Source organism: Sphaeramia orbicularis, chromosome 17, assembly GCF_902148855.1.
Source record: "Sphaeramia orbicularis chromosome 17, fSphaOr1.1, whole genome shotgun sequence".
In the NCBI taxonomy this organism is placed as follows: domain Eukaryota; kingdom Metazoa; phylum Chordata; class Actinopteri; order Kurtiformes; family Apogonidae; genus Sphaeramia; species Sphaeramia orbicularis.
Window position 1 is genome coordinate 40697279 of NC_043973.1, and position 16232 is coordinate 40713510.

The window sequence follows — 16232 nt, forward strand, 5'->3', positions numbered from 1 at the left end:
TCTTGAGTTGAAACACATAAATTTCCCCCACGGGTTTAATAAAGTTCATTTGAGTCTGAATCCAAATCTTGGTCATTTTAATCATAGGCTGTACAACAATATATTTTCACCACTTTTTTTTTCACCACTATTACATTTCAGGCCAAATGTCAGAAAACATTACATTCTGTTGAAGTCCTTTGAGCATGTAAACACACATCTTATCAGATCAGCATCTATGTAAACCACACACTGGATAAAAGAAAGACGTCAGAAGGCTTTCCTCCCACTGTATAAAAACAAAACCAAAATCCAGCAGTAACAGGAGCTACCATGTTTTCTGTCTGACGGAATTTGGGGTTAGAGGTTGTACATGAAGTACATGTACATGATCAAGGACGTCCCATCCACCAGCTGATTCCGTCCAGATGCGCAGATAGATTTAGGTCTCTGATTGGTTATTGGAGCCATCAATCACGTATTTTTTATAACATCCGATAACTGAAATCAATTAAACCCAAAGTGATCAGAAAGATGAGGATTTGAGCACAAATCTGATGAAATTTACCTAAAAAATACTAAATCATGAAAAATTGGTGGGATGTGTATTTTGAATTTCTAGTTCGAGGTATTTAGAAAGCTTTGGGCTGCAAAGTTTTAGTTCTCTTATGATGTCCATTTTTGTATACGATCTGTGATATAGTAAAAAAAAAAAAAAAAGTATAAGTAAAAGGAAAAAAATACTATCCATGCAACCATGGCCATACATTTTTCTAAATATAAATTTAAAAATGTAGGCATTTTTTTTGTGTTCACAACATGATGCTGAAGGAATTCTGCATCTGTTTATTCACTTCCTTAATATAGTTTTAACCAATATAAACCCACACATTGTGTTACACACAAAGATTTGATACAGAATGTGTTAACATATACATACTAGTCATTCTTCTCTATAATTGCATTTTAATGTCTTTTTTGAAGTCTTAAAGGGGTCATATTTTGCTAAACCCACTTTTATTAGTCTTTGGTACATTTATTTGTGCATTTGGACCCTAATAGTTCAAAAAGTTTGAATTTTAACCCTCCATGTGCTCCAAAGGTATCTTTATATTCAGGCACAACAGCTGTTCCTTTTTCTATTATTCTATTTTTTATTTTTGTTTTGTCTTATTTTTTTTCCCCCTATGTTTTGTATTATGTTTGTGTCTGACAAAACTAAACTAACTAACTAACTAGATTTTGGCAAAAATCAAGTGGATTTCTATTTTTTTTTCCCCTATGTTTTGTATTATGTTTGTGTCTGAAAAAACTAAACTAACTAACTAACTAGATTTTGGCAAAAATCAAGTGGATTTCTACAGCCCGTTTTAATTCCTGCTTAGTTCGTTGCGTCTATAACTAGTTACGTCATGACATTTGCACATATAAGGTCAAGACATATGACGAACATTTCTCCGAGTACGACATAATTGTTTATCAGCTGCAGCGGTTGCAGTCCATACTGAAAATATGTCCAAACTTTGAGCCGATTACCTAAAATGTTCAGTTGTTGGTTGAATGGGACAGAGCAGCACCGCCAACAACCTGGAGGGGGTGGGGCCTGAAGTGGCTCATTTGCTTTTAAAGGGCCAGCGCTCAAAATGACCTTTCTGATGTCATTACTCAGAAATAGGGTTGAAGATGGACCTGTGGAGTTGAATTAATGAAGAATTCAGACCCAAGTATAGCATTTACAGTTTATGTAGACCACAGGGAAATGTTTTAAAATGCATAATTCCATTTTAAAAAAAGAAAAATATCACTCCTTTGAAACTATAAAACACCTAGTTCACATTATCAACTTCCTGTGAGTAAAAGGGAGCTGTAAAACTGTGACATAAAACAACTTCAGTCTAGATTTTGTGTGAGACAAAAAACACACATGCAGCACTCATATTGTCACAGCTCACATACAGTATATTCCTTCCCAGGCTGTTTTAACGCCCTGGGATGCTACCTCAGCCTTAGAAAAACATACAGAGGCCTAATATAAGTCGTCCTGAGATGGTGATGTATCACCAGAGCAACACATCTGGTGTTGGTTGTCATCTGGGCTGTGAGTGAGTCTCCGCCAGTTTTTACTGCCGTGTATTTCACATCATGGATGGTTCAAGTCAAAGGGAGGCAAAGAGAAAGCAAAACCTCTTGATTTAAGTAGAGGAGCCCCATTTAAAGCAGAACTTTCCTTTACAATATGGTCAGTTTGGAAGTGAAATACTATCCTCTGACAATTATATGTACATTACGGTGATTTACTAAGGTATTGTGAAATAATTACATTAACCAAAGGAGAATATCTGCACATTTTCAAGCATGAAATGTGTTTACGGTGGGTCAGCTTCTTCAAGTATGCTTTTAAACATTTTGCCTTAAAGCTCTAATACATAACATTTCAAACTCATGAAACATTTTTATTGTCTTCATTAAAAGGCTCCTAATGGCAGGAATTTCCTACTGTGTGTTTAAGGCCTTATCCACACAGAGATGAAAATGTTTTCCATAAACTCACGAAATGTGTGGGTGTACCCAAAACCACTCATAACAGTAGTAGTAGTACATGTCAGGCCTTTACGTGGCGCTGTAATGCTGCCACAGAAATACACCAGAATCAGAGATGTATAGAACCCATGCAATGTAAACAAACACAAGAAAAAGATGGCGGCACGCATAGGTTAAGGGAGAGGCGGGGCTATGACATCATTGTTTCGTAAAAGAAGTATACAGGTTGTAAACACAGAAATGCAAGAGCAGAGCTTTAAGATTTCTTCACTCTGGCACACAAAAATTAGTATATTCACACTCCCGAAATGCAGGTTCCATGTGGATTAAACACCTATATAATAAAAAAAAAAGCATAACTTCAGATTTGATATTAAAAATGTGTTTTCCATAACTGCTTAAAATATTATTATTGTATATTATTGTAAATGATACTTTTCTTTTATGGTTAACCATATTATGTATATTCATGTAGTTTAGTTTAAGATTTCGACTGTGATGTTTAGTGATATCTCATGGCAAAAGTTGCAGGTTTCACTGCTCTGCTTTCGCCTCACCCTCCCCTACGGTGGCCACAAAAACAAAACAAGTCCCTTGTTAAAGTTAAGGGGTTTTTTTGGTTCATTTTTGGCTTTTTATTTCAGGGGATATTAACTCTAGTCTGCCACAAACTCCATTCTTTTCATTTAGAGCAGTGTCCAGTGGTGAAAAGAACAACTTCTAACTTTTACCACTGTCACCTTCTTTGAATCTAAAATGAATGCTTTTGCCAAAGCATCACCATTCGAGACAGGCAGAGTGGCTCACTACTCCCTCTTGTGGTCACATAAATCCCTCAGCCCATTGATGTAAATAAATTCAGTTCATGTTTCAACAATCCAATATGGTCATTGAATCTTTAGGTAATTGGATTTTATTTTCAGAAACAAAAGAAAAACTAGTGGTTAATTGATTTTCATTTTAAAATAAAAGAATTAAAATTAAATTTCAAAGTGTTCTTCTTTTTCAGTGTCAAAACAGATAAACCAAATTTAAAAAACTGATTGCTTTTCATTTTCTCTTTCTAATAACAAAAAAGGACGTTACTACCTTACAGAAATGGAAAAACGGGCCAAAAACAGCTGTTTTTTTTTTTTGTTTTTTTTTTTTAATTTTCTGAGAGCGGATGTTGTCATTTTCAAGGAAAGAGCGCTAATGTCTAGGTCACAAAAATTCTTATGAACACTGGGTTTGTACGATTTTTCCAGTTCGTATTAAATTTGGAGTTCATAGACGTTTGAGGGAGCATGTCTACAATGTCCAGATTTCGTATGAAATAGAAGATTCGTACAAACTGCTGTCAGGTAGTAACTTTCTTCTTTGTTATTAGAAAGAGAAAATGAAAATCAGTCCATATTTTAAATATGGTTTATCTGTTTTGACACTGAAAATGAAAAACACCTTGAAATTCAATTTCATTTCTTTTATTTTTAAACAAAAATCAATTAACCACTAGATTTTATTTTGTTTCTGTAAAGAAAATTCAATTACCAAAAGATACACTGACCCAATACAAAGGCATCTTTGGCAGAACTTCACAGTTCTTTATTCTAAACATTACTGATAGGTAATTTTTAAAATACATTTTAAATGGAAAAACTGTATCACATACAGCCCTTTTAAATGATCCCATTAAAGGTGGAGTAGGAGATCTTAGAAAACGGTTCGAGCAAGCTACATTTTGAAAATACACAATTCAAAAGTCCAAACCCCTTTCTTCAGACATCCCCCTGAAGCCACGCCTCCAGAGTCCTGGCACTCGCAATGCTTGTTCCCGAGGGTTCACAAGTGCTGCACAGCATCAGTTTGCCCAGCCCCGGCCCCGGCCCCGGCCCGGCCCCGGCCCCGGCCCCGGCCCCGGCCCCGGCCCCGGCCCCGGCCCCGGCCCCGGCCCCGGCCCCGGCCCCGGCCCCGGCCCCGGCCCCAACCCGTGCATACCTCATTCAGTCTCGTCCAACACCCCAAACAAAAGAGTTTGCTGGTGAACTTTCCATCCTAATATAGCTAATATAGCCAAGCTCTGGCTCTGGCTCTGGCTTCATTTCCTGTACAAGTGCTCCAAGCCTCTGAGAACGCATTAATGTACGAAAAGGGTATACGCAGAGGGGGATGGGACAAATGGCAGTTGAGTTTGACAGACATGTCACCGTTCAATCATTTCGATAGGCCGATTAAAATGATTGGATGGTGTTTTCTCAGTCCTGTCCGTTCCACAGGTGACTAAATTTTTTTTATTTTTGTGTTAGAACATTTAATGAATTAGTTGTAATCAGGATGTGAAGGGGATTTTAAGCAATATAGTAAAAAATGCTCTAGGAAAACATCTCCTACCCTATCTTTAAGTCCCATCTTTCAGTATATATTTCTCATCACACTGAGCAACAGGTCGGTGTACACGGTGCAGTTATCAACGGCACAATGACAATCTGAAGGCACCAAGTGGTAAGACTGTTGTGAAATGTTAGATACCGGCTGTAGATTTTAAGAAAAAGCGAGTAAAGTAAGGCTCAAAACTGTGAAAATGACAAAGAAAGTGGCAAAACGACAGCCCCAGTTCTGTTAAATTCAAATATTATACTATGGTGAAACCTCTGTCAGTTTCAACATATTGTACATCCCACCATTAAAGCCACCACAGAATAAACTGTTTCCTTCTGTCTTCTTCTTCCTCATTTTCAACACTAACTTGAGAACACCCTGGCTGCCTTCCTCTGTCCTCCTCCTCTTCCTCTTCCTCCCCCTCCACATAAAGAAGAGGAGGGGTTCGAGGGCAGGGATCAACTCAGCAGACTTTTGAGACGGTGTACATTCAAACAGCAGCCAGTACAGAGGAAGGGGACTACCGCAGATCTGAATGCAGCGACGGATCTGCTGGAGTTGGAGATGACTGGACTCTCACGGCTGAAACAGCATCCCTCCGCTTTGGGAATCTGTTTTTTTGGAGTTACAGCGGAGGTTTGATGTAAAACACGCCAAAACTGGAGGATTTCTACCTCTGACATAAGTTAGGTAAGTAAGAATATGGGAGCAAACATCAGTCTAATACAACTAAAATATGTTTCTGCAGGTTTGTATGTAATTGCTTATTAGTTAATTTGCTCAGAAAGATAATAAGAATGTAGAAAGTGGTTTAACATTATGCATGGAGATTTAGAAGAGGATCATGAATATCTATAAACAGAAATCTAACTTTTTCTAGATTAAGTTTCATGACAGAATTGTGTATTTTACACAAAATATACAATATACATGTCATTAAATGCATGTTTGCTAAGTAGATATAATAAATCAAATGCAATTTTTTAGGTAAACTATTCCATGTTTCCATTTATGTTACAGTAAATATTGAATAAGAGAAGTTTTAGAGAATGACAGAGTTTCAGTATCATGTAGAAAAGTGGATGTTTGGGGTGAACTTGAGACAAATCTTTAAAGTGTAAAGAGAGTTATGAGTGAGTTCTATGCATTAATAATTTAACATAAATTAATAAATTGTGTCTATGATGTTTATTTCTTAGTTTTAGTGATATTTCTAAAGTCTCATAATTCATCCTGAAGTCTCCATAAGAAATGGTGTTAGTCCGAAAACACTCTGAGCTGGACTGATTTAACATTTTTCCAATATTTCTATCAGATAAAAGGTCTGAAAACAGCTCTTTCTTGGAATCCCTCTTTCAGGCACACTCAGAGAGGATCACTTGGAGTACTTGTTCTTAAAGCCATACTGACAGACTGACTCCAGGATGAAGTCTCACCTCCTCTATTTGGAGTTACTCCTCTTGGCCGGTCATATGCTTGTGACCAGTGCGCAGCTTGAGCCCAAAAAACAAATTCCCCAAAACCCTGTGGCCGTCACCCAGAGGTTAGGGCTTGTTGAACGGGACGTGCTGGGTCCGGTGAGGCCCAACATCACCATGCCGCGCCGTCGGCTCCCGCCCATGTGCACCGGACCCACAGAGATCCGAGACACCTTCAAGTACATCAACACGGTGGTGTCGTGCTTGGTGTTTGTCGTAGGGATAATTGGAAATTCAACTCTGCTGAGGATCATCTACAAGAATAAGTGCATGAGGAATGGGCCGAACATCCTGATTGCCAGCCTGGCACTGGGAGATCTGCTGCACATTATCATTGGTATTCCCATTAATGTCTACAAGGTGAGATGAACCAAATGCATCTTTTTGAGTCGATTTAAAGATTACACCTTAGAAAAAACAGGTTTATATTCATATTTTCTTTTCTAAGTTCAGTTCACTCATAACTTTCCTTGTATTTTAATGATTTTTGTAGCATATAACAATTTTAGTGAGGTTATGCGCAAATTTTAACCCATAAGGACCCACATATACTTCAGTGACCTAAAGTATCTGCACAGGAAATATGCCCGAGAAAATTTTACTCAAAATGAAAAAAATTTTACTTTACTCAGATAACATTTGGTCCCTCTCTAAAAAGAGTAAAAGTTACTCTTTGGGTAGAGCTCTCCAAACTCAATATAGAGCCAAATTTACTCTTTTCAAGGAAAATACTTTTGACTCAGTAATTTTTCCTGTGTACTGATTTAAATTGTTTAATAAGTTTAGAGCCACTAATCCTATCAATACATGTAAATAATTGGTGTAAAATGCAGTTTGTCATCTTTTCAGGGTCATAAGATATGACCTATTTGGACGTTCAGAGGTGTCGTAGTGAACGTGGAAACACCGTCATCTTCTACAGCATTGATTCACCAGCAAAACCCTTGGAGTTTAATCAATGACAGTGGATGAAGACACTTGGTTTATGTTCATTTAATGATAAATTTTACTGAAAAAGTCCCATTTGCTCAAGTTTTCTCTGTTTTGGTATGATAATCTTCAAATGTAATCTCAGCATGATGATTTAAGTACATGATCTGTAAATAAATATAGGAAAATACCTGGTTTTCACTGAAAAAAATGCAAAACGGAGAGGATAATATTACGATAAATAGTGATAAATCACTTAAGAAAGGTTCAATAGAGAGAAAAAAAAAAATTATTTGGGAAGTGCCACAAAAGTAGCTCTGGGTCTTTATGGGTTAAATGTTTCATAATTCACACACAGACACACAGGTAGAAACAAACACACCCTTCTTAGGGGCTTCCAAGTAGCTCTTAGATGTTATTACTCTGGATTTTGTCTATATCCCTTTAGGTCTCTGGTATGTTATTATCTGCTGGGGTCACTTTGTGTGTGAGTGTGCAAGAAAGACAGAGCCAGAGTGTTTGTATATTTGGGTAAGGGGGCAACCGAGTGAAAACAAGGGGCTGTGGTTGCATACCAGAGCCGAGACAGGAGAGACCCAGTGCTGTATTGAGATACAGGGCTACATATGATTCTAATAGATGTGCCTTCACGTTCCAGTCTTTCAGTATCAAAAACAGGCATGAAAAATCTAATCTTCTACAGTCACACAGATGGCTGGGAGCGTATTTTTTACAGCTGAATCCGATGCAAATTCAAAAACATCCCATGATGTTCACATAACATGATAAGTTCACCCATATCTGGTCAACGCTGGATGTCTGAGGCTGGGAAAAACAACATGGTGCTGATAATTTACTTGACTCCCCCTCACGGATGTAGTTATCTGTCAGCTCTGTCTGTGTCTGTGTTCAGCTCCTGGCCGAGGACTGGCCTTTTGGGGTGACTCTGTGCAAAGTGGTGCCGTTCGTCCAGAAGGCGTCGGTGGGAATCACAGTGTTGAGTCTTTGCGCTCTGAGCATCGACAGGTGAGAACCATGACTCCTCGTTTTAAAGCTGCATCAACATTCAGCAAGTGTAAGAAAGGTTTTAAGGCAGTGAAGTACGATGTTTTTCCTGATGCGGTTCAGTTTGGGTTTGACAGTTACATTGTGAGCTTGAAATTTTGAGTCACCCGACAATTTTGTTTACATCATTTTCACTGCAAAAACAGGAATTTCAAGAGAGTTAAAGCCTTTTATTTCCTGTGAAATGGCTCTTAAAAGAAGAGACAAAAGATCTTGTAATCTTGTCATGCAGTTCATTGGAAAAGCAAATTAATTCTAATAAAATATACTGATCTGCCACATTCCAGCTAGATTTAACCATTAACAAGCCAATGCAGAGGTCGATTTTCTGCTTATTTTAAAAGCATTAAGCATTTTTTTCTACCTTGTAATAAGCATAAATTCCTTAGATTTGGACATTTTGAGCTTAATTTATCAGTGGATAGACTTTTATTTTAATTTTAAGAAATTTACCAAGACAACATCAGTTTAAGCTAGATTTTGTTTTGTTTAGTAGAGGACAACTTGTCTGTTTTACAGCATTTTACCCCCTTTTAGTTGTCTTATATTGTGTTGTGTTTTAGTTTGTAAAGTACCTTTTAATGCTGGTTTTGAAAGGTGCAATAAAAATACAGTTCTTCTTCTTCTTCTTCTCATTATTATTACAGAATATTTTGCTTCTTCCTAGAGATGTTTTTACAGTTTCACTGCAAAAATCTAAATCTTACCAAGTGTATTTTAATCATTTCTAGTCAAAATATCTAAACACATTTAAAATAAGACATAATCACCTAAAGAGTAACTTTTCAGTGAGATATAAGAACTTATTTTTAGACAATAGATCTTGAAAATGTTATTTCATGAAATCTTACCAAGATAATTTTCACTTGTTCCATTGGCAGATTTTTTTAAAATCTTGAATTAAGCAAAAAAATATCTTGAGTTATGCAAAAAAAATAAGTTCTTATAGTTCACTTACAAGTTATTCTTTAGGTGATTATGTCTTATTTTAAGTGTGATGAGATATTTTGACTAGAAATAAGAAAAATACACTTGGTAAGATTTAGATTTTTGCAGCGTTCCTACATGCCACTTTTGTTGATACTATTTCTCAGTGTGAAACCAAAACAGTGCTTTTAACTATCACAATAAACAGAGGCCTCCATGTCAAATTCCACTCTAAATTTGCCTAATTGTAATTTTCTGGTGAATTATTGCACGTCTGACGGGTCTCCAGGTATCGTGCTGTGGCCTCATGGAGCCGAATCAAAGGGATCGGCGTTCCAAAGTGGATGGCCATTGAGATCGCGCTCATCTGGATATTATCCATCATCCTGGCCGTTCCAGAAGCCATCGCCTTCGACATGATCACCATGGACTACAAAGGAGAGCACCTGAGGATCTGTTTGCTACACCCCATGCAGAAAACAGAGTTTATGAGGGTGAGATTAACACGCAGAAGTTCATTGTAGAGATAAACATAGCTCAGCATAAAATGTGCATTCTAACACCTTACGGATACAAATAAAGACACTGATGTTGATGTATGTGTATAGATTTGCACAGTCTCATACTTGACCTGAGTAGAACAGGGTCAGACGGAGTTTGCAGAAAGTGAAGCGCTCCAAAACAAATATCCAGGAGACATATCAGAGGAGTTATTGCTCTCTTGGTTTACATAAAATAACCCTGTCTGTGCACAAAAATCTACGCATTCACATCTTCCATCAATTTTAAAACAACAATGAGCGGTTTTAACTCCACTGAAGTTTTCTGATGAACTGGCTTTTAAAAGCACATCAACAAAGTCAGAATTTGAGATGCATCCCGACATCCTTCACTCACTCAAATCCAGATCAGATTGTATTTGTTTTGTTCACTTTTCTTCCATCAGCGTTCAGATCCAAGATAAAAAAAATGCCTGTGTTTAATGCAGGGTTGTTGTTTTTTTCTCCATAGTTTTATAAATCTGCAAAGGACTGGTGGTTGTTCAGTGCATATTTCTGCCTGCCATTGGCCTGCACTGCTGTTTTCTACACCCTGATGACCTGTGAAATGTTGAGGAAGAAGAATGGTGTCCAGATTGCTCTTAGTGATCACCTAAAACAGGTTTGATGATGGTCTTTGTCTTACTTAGCATGGCACTGATCAGCATTTAGGGGTCAAAGACACATTTTCCTTTTAAGTAGCAGTGCAAACACAATATTTCATCTTCACAATGCTCTAATTTTGTCCTATTAAAGCTGTAAAAAAGTAAAGATAACACCTACTTTACTGATGTCTTATAAGTTTTTGATTTACGACTTCTTTGAAACTGAAAATTCATCCCACGCATGGTGATATATGTGTGTTTGCGTTCAGCGGAGGGAGGTGGCTAAGACGGTGTTCTGCCTGGTGTTGGTCTTCGCTCTGTGTTGGCTGCCTCTACATCTCAGCCGCATTCTCAAACTCACCATATACGATGAAAAAGACCCGAACCGATGTGAACTACTCAGGTAAACAGGAAGCATGTTCCCTACAGTAAAAAAAAAAAAACATAAACAAACAGCAGTAGAATAGATGTAATAGTTCGGTGTAAAGATGCTCCAAGTTCATGTTTTTGATGTAGTTTAGTTTGGTCTTGATGTATTTGTTTTTCTTTCATGGGGTTATTAAATCAACTGCAATGTGTGAAATATCAAGAACACTAAAGAATATGATAAAAAACTTAATTGGGGGGGGGGGGGTCACATACCAGAACACACTAACGACTACCAAACCACCAACAAATCAACACTATGTCTCCACAGACTGTATCACTCACTGAAATAAAGTATAAAGCTCATTATTAACAAGCCTCAATTTCCTGAGGGTTCCTCCCAAGGGCTTAATAAAGTTCTATCTAATGTAATGTAATCTAATCTAATCTGATCTAACATCTGTATTATGGTATCATCAAGTCGTCTTCAAATTAAAACTCATAGCTACTTATTTTGTGTCTTACGATCTTCACATGCTGCATCAGCTGATAGTTTACATCATAGCTCTGTTAGCTTAGCTCTGTTTTTAGACAGAAAACAGCCACAGTAAAACCACAAATCACATCTGTTTTCTGTACAGTTTGTTGTCAACAGCTGCACAACAGATCTGTTTGGAATCTAACAAAACTGAACAGAACTGTCACAGTTTGGTCTGAAACGTGGATCAACAAACAGCAACTTAGCAAAAATAATAACATCACATAATAACTTTACACCTTCATAAACCTCATAATCAAACTCACCTATGTGGAAGAAATGCTGCCATTTCAGCATCAGACTCCATTCTTTTTCTTTTAGAGCTGTATCTAGAGATGAAAACAACTGGCTGTAGAAGTTGTTTCTTCGTGGTTCTCATCCCATCTCAGTGGTGTTAATTTTCCTCACCATGGGAAACCAGCTGAGTGACTCACTACTCCCACTACTGGTCACATAAATCCCCGTCCCGTTGGTGTAAATAAATTCAGTTCATATCTCTGCATTCCAATATGTTGGCATCTTTGGTAGAACCTCAGCGTTCTTTACTGTAAACACTCTAATGATAATTGTAGGTAATTTTTGCTCCACCACCCAAAGGGGAGGCAAGGGGTACTGTTTTTGTTTCTTTGTTTGTTAACACTTTAGCAACAAAACTATTGTTTGAATTCATACCAAACTGGGTTTATAGATTGCCAGTGACCCAGAATAGATGTCATTACATTTTGGGAAAAGTAGGTCAAAGTTCCAATATTTTATGAATTTTTAAAATCTTTTTTTTTCCCCATTTACTTATAATGGGCGAAATTTCAAATGTCTGTAGCAGCAAAAGTATTGGTTGAATTCATACCAAATTGGGTTTATACATTGCCAGTGACCCAGAATAGATCTTATTACATTTTATGAAAAGTAGATCAAAGTTCCAATTTTTTTTTTATAAATCTTTAAATTCTTTTTTCTTCTCCCATTTATTTAAAATGGGCAAAGTTTCAAATGTCTATAAAAACATCAATTTTGTTTCAATTTACTTCAAACTTGGCACACATTATTATCATAACCTTTATTTAACCAGGAAAAAAGTTCATTGAGATTAAAAATCTCTTTTTCAAGAGTGTCCTGGCCAAGACAGCAGCAGCAGAAGTTACACAAAATGGAAATCACACTAATATACATAAACACAATTAAAGTCAGTACTAAAAACAAACATTAAAACTGATAAGAACATAAATATAAAGAGGCAATTGATACGCTGACATCAGCACATGCAGACATGATGACATCAGCTGGATCGATGCCAAAATAAGCTACAACACAAGCGAGGGGCGGGGTTTGTTGTGCCTGGCACCAATTGTTTAATATGTGTATGTAAAGATACTACATATAGACCCATAAATGAAAACCAAACATCTGTGCCACTCTTTTAGTTTCTTCTTGGTGTTGGACTACATTGGTATTAACATGGCGTCAGTCAACTCCTGCATCAACCCCATCGCCCTCTACATGGTCAGCAAGCGTTTCAAGAACTGCTTCAGGGTAAAAAACAATTCAGTTCCAACATGCGCCACATGAAACCCATAATGCACATCATCCCTTAGCTCGTTCTCTGGTCTTAACAACATGTCTGACTGTTTCCCCTCCTGCTCTAGTCCTGCCTGTGCTGCTGGTGCTTGCCTGCAGAAATGTTGATGGATGAGAAGCAGTCGTGCATGAAGTTGAAAGTCACCGACCGAGCCTCAGACCAGAGCAACTCCCGCATGACCAACAAGTCCACGACGGCCTGAGGAGGAGCCTAAGACTGAGGGGGAACGGTACGGTAACAAGACCAAAAAAATAACAAGTTAGAAAAATAAAGGGTGGTTGATGGAACGAGGATAAATGGCTTTCAACTCTTTACGTGCCTTCGGAAAACCAGACCTCATAGAGACTCTCACTTAAAATTCTTTGCTGTTATACCGCACAGCATCCCATCCGAGGATCAATAAACTAACTTCAGAAGGTGTATTCCCGGATTAAGAATGTGATATGTGTGAAGCAATCTGGTAAAAATGAAATGCACAGGGGGCAAAGTTCACCAGAGGAACCAATGTTATGAAAAACTGAGGAAGCGAAAGACGGCTCGCCGAGCTCAAACAGCCTGGATACTGAATGTTATTTTTCAAAGCTAGGAGTCTTAGAGGAAGTTGAGCATTGTGTTTTAGGTGCGGCAGCGTGTACGAGCATGGTGCTGCTTTAAAGGACTGCAGGAAAAGCTGAAACAGTGACTCTTATGCTCTTGTGTGTGTACTTTGTCATGCGCAGTATTTCCTTTATAATGTGTGTGTGTGTGTGTGTTATGAGCAGAGGCATTGTGCATACTTTTTCACTTGTCATGTTAGACTTTTTTTGTTTGTTTGTTTGTTTGTTTGTTTGTTTGTTTTACCACTAGTTATTGAACTACTGAAGGTATGTGATTTTGGCTGTTTGGCCATTCCGCTCTTGTATTATATTGTTCAATATTGGTTCTATTCTTTAATCTTCATATGTTTAAATCTTTATTTGACCAAATAGTACAGTATCTTAATCTCACTCATTACCTCAGATGGTATTTTAAGAGGAAGGAGTGCCTTTTTGCAATAAATATGTAAAATAAATAAATGACAAACCAAAAAAAATAGCTACTTGTGTGCATTTTCTATCTGTTATTTGTTTATATAATAATTCCTTATGGATAGAAATCTTTCATTTTTGGCTTCAGCTGAGGCCTGACTATGTGTGTGTGTGTGTGTGTGCGTGTGTGTGTGTGTGTGTGCGTGTGCGTGTGTGTGTGTGTGTGTGTGTGTGTGCGTGAATATGTGGGTTTGATTTAACCGTGACAGGAGGCACATCATGTGACGGCAAAAGCTAACACAGAGCATACTGTGATCTTACTGCTTTTCCCCCACAATTACACACACACAGACAAACAGCTTTGACCTACGGACGTTCCTTCAGGCTAAACTGGTGTCACACATGTCACATTACTTGTCAAAGACGCTCTCTGTCCTGTGAACTCCACCAGCAATCCTCAAATCATCTCTTTTTCCGCACTCTCTGTCCTGGCCTTTTTTTTTTTTTTTTAAATCGTTTTCTTTTTGCATGTTTTACTTTGTCTTTACTTACACTACAAACAAAAAGTTAAGGCTATTTCTAATTTTTGGGCTATGTTTTTCAGTTGGGATTCTTGCACAGCGCTTATTACTTTTTTGTGTGTGAATTGAATAGAAAAACTAATTTTTTAATGACCAGACAAGGACATAATTGGACAGATTTAATGACAAAAAAAGAAATATCCATAACTTTTTGTTTGTAGTGTACCTCTGTTTCTATTTTCCCTCCCTTCTGTCTCTGTCTTATTTTTGCCTCTGTTCTTCCAATATGGCTTTAAACAATTCAATGTGGTTTGACATTAAATCAAACCCGAGGGTGCTGTAAGGAGCCCAAACTAAAAAAAAAAAATCACATTCAGTACATTCCTCACTAAATTATCTCCTTTCCCCCCTCCCCAACTAGAGTTTACAGTCATGTATCTGTATCATGTATCTGAATGCTGGCTTTTGCAAATCAGATACTGTTGTGATATAGATTTTTATCCACAACCACAGGACAGATAACATTAACCCATAAAGACCCAAACATCCACTGGCAGCCAAAATCATTTACTGATCTAAACTGTTTAATACCTGTTAATCCATAAATTCTATCAATACATGTAAATAATTGGTGTAAAATACAGTTTGTCGTCTTTTCATGGTCATCAGATATGACCCATTTGGATGTTCAGAGGCTCCGTAGTTACCGTGGAAACACTGTCATCTTCTACAAAATTGATTCACCAGTAAAACCCATGGAGTTGGATTATTGACAGTGGATTGTGAAACTTGGTTTATGTTCAGTTAATGATATATTTTACTAAAAAAGTTACTTTTTCTTCTGTTTTCTCTGTTTTTCATAGAAAAACCCTCAACTTTGATCTCAGCTTTTATGAATGATCTACATAATCAGTGAATTAAATATAGGAAAATACATAATTTTCACTTAAGAATACAAATTATAGAGGATAATATTAGAAAAAATGTTGATAAATCACTTAAGAAAGGCTAAAAATAGAGAAAGATTGATTTGGTAACTGAAACAAAAGTAATGCATGGGTTAAAAAAAAATAAAAATCACCCACAAAATGTTGAAAATAATTTGAGCTACTGACAAAAACAATAATAAATGACTGTAATCAACTGTAATTCTCATTGCCACTTTAAAAGCAGCAAAAGCTCAGTTTAAAGTTACATTTATTGTGCTATGACGGACGTCTTGGAGCCTGATTTATGATCTTTTATTGCAACAGAAAGAGCAGACGCAATCTATAATAGAGTTCCTAGGATGAGTGAAGCATTTTAACTCTATTCTCATCTGTGTTCTCTGCTCACACATACACACAACATTTAATTTCTTCTTCTTAGACGATTCTGTCTTCGGCGCAATTAATGGAGGGCGACTGAGTGAAACTAAATCCTCCGGCCACGGTTTGCTCGTAATAACGATGCTACGGCAGGCTGTTGCTGAGATTTAAAGTCACTTTTACTGCTATTAGGAAGCGAGAAATTGAGAAAGAGGAATGCGGCAGATGGATGTCAAAAGGGTAATGAGAGGACAAGGCTCATTTGGAATAAAAGCCACTGTAAACTTTTAATAGACTCATCCTGTTAGCTTTACACTCAATAAAGATTAAAGACTTCTCTGTTGCGAACTGTACCCATCACTGAATAAAACTGAAGCTATATGTCTTCGTCATTGGGTGCTTCTATGAAACTGGACAGAGGGGCTAAAAATTCAAACCAGATGTAGACTAATGTTATGAAGCAAATTTGGAAGCACTTTGGGTCATAAATACTTA

At 37.3% G+C, this 16232-nt stretch overlaps 1 protein-coding gene across 1 annotated transcript; it reads left to right on the forward strand.

The window, feature by feature from the left end:
* Positions 1 to 5355: 5355 nt before the first annotated feature.
* Positions 5356 to 13966, forward strand: ednrba (endothelin receptor Ba). Its single transcript, XM_030161395.1, has 8 exons — positions 5356 to 5568; positions 6238 to 6716; positions 8200 to 8312; positions 9568 to 9772; positions 10290 to 10439; positions 10692 to 10825; positions 12748 to 12856; positions 12970 to 13966. The coding sequence occupies exons 2-8, from the start codon at positions 6303 to 6305 to the stop codon at positions 13102 to 13104; spliced, it is 1260 nt and encodes a 419-aa protein (XP_030017255.1). The 5' UTR covers positions 5356 to 5568; positions 6238 to 6302; the 3' UTR covers positions 13105 to 13966.
* Positions 13967 to 16232: the final 2266 nt, after the last annotated feature.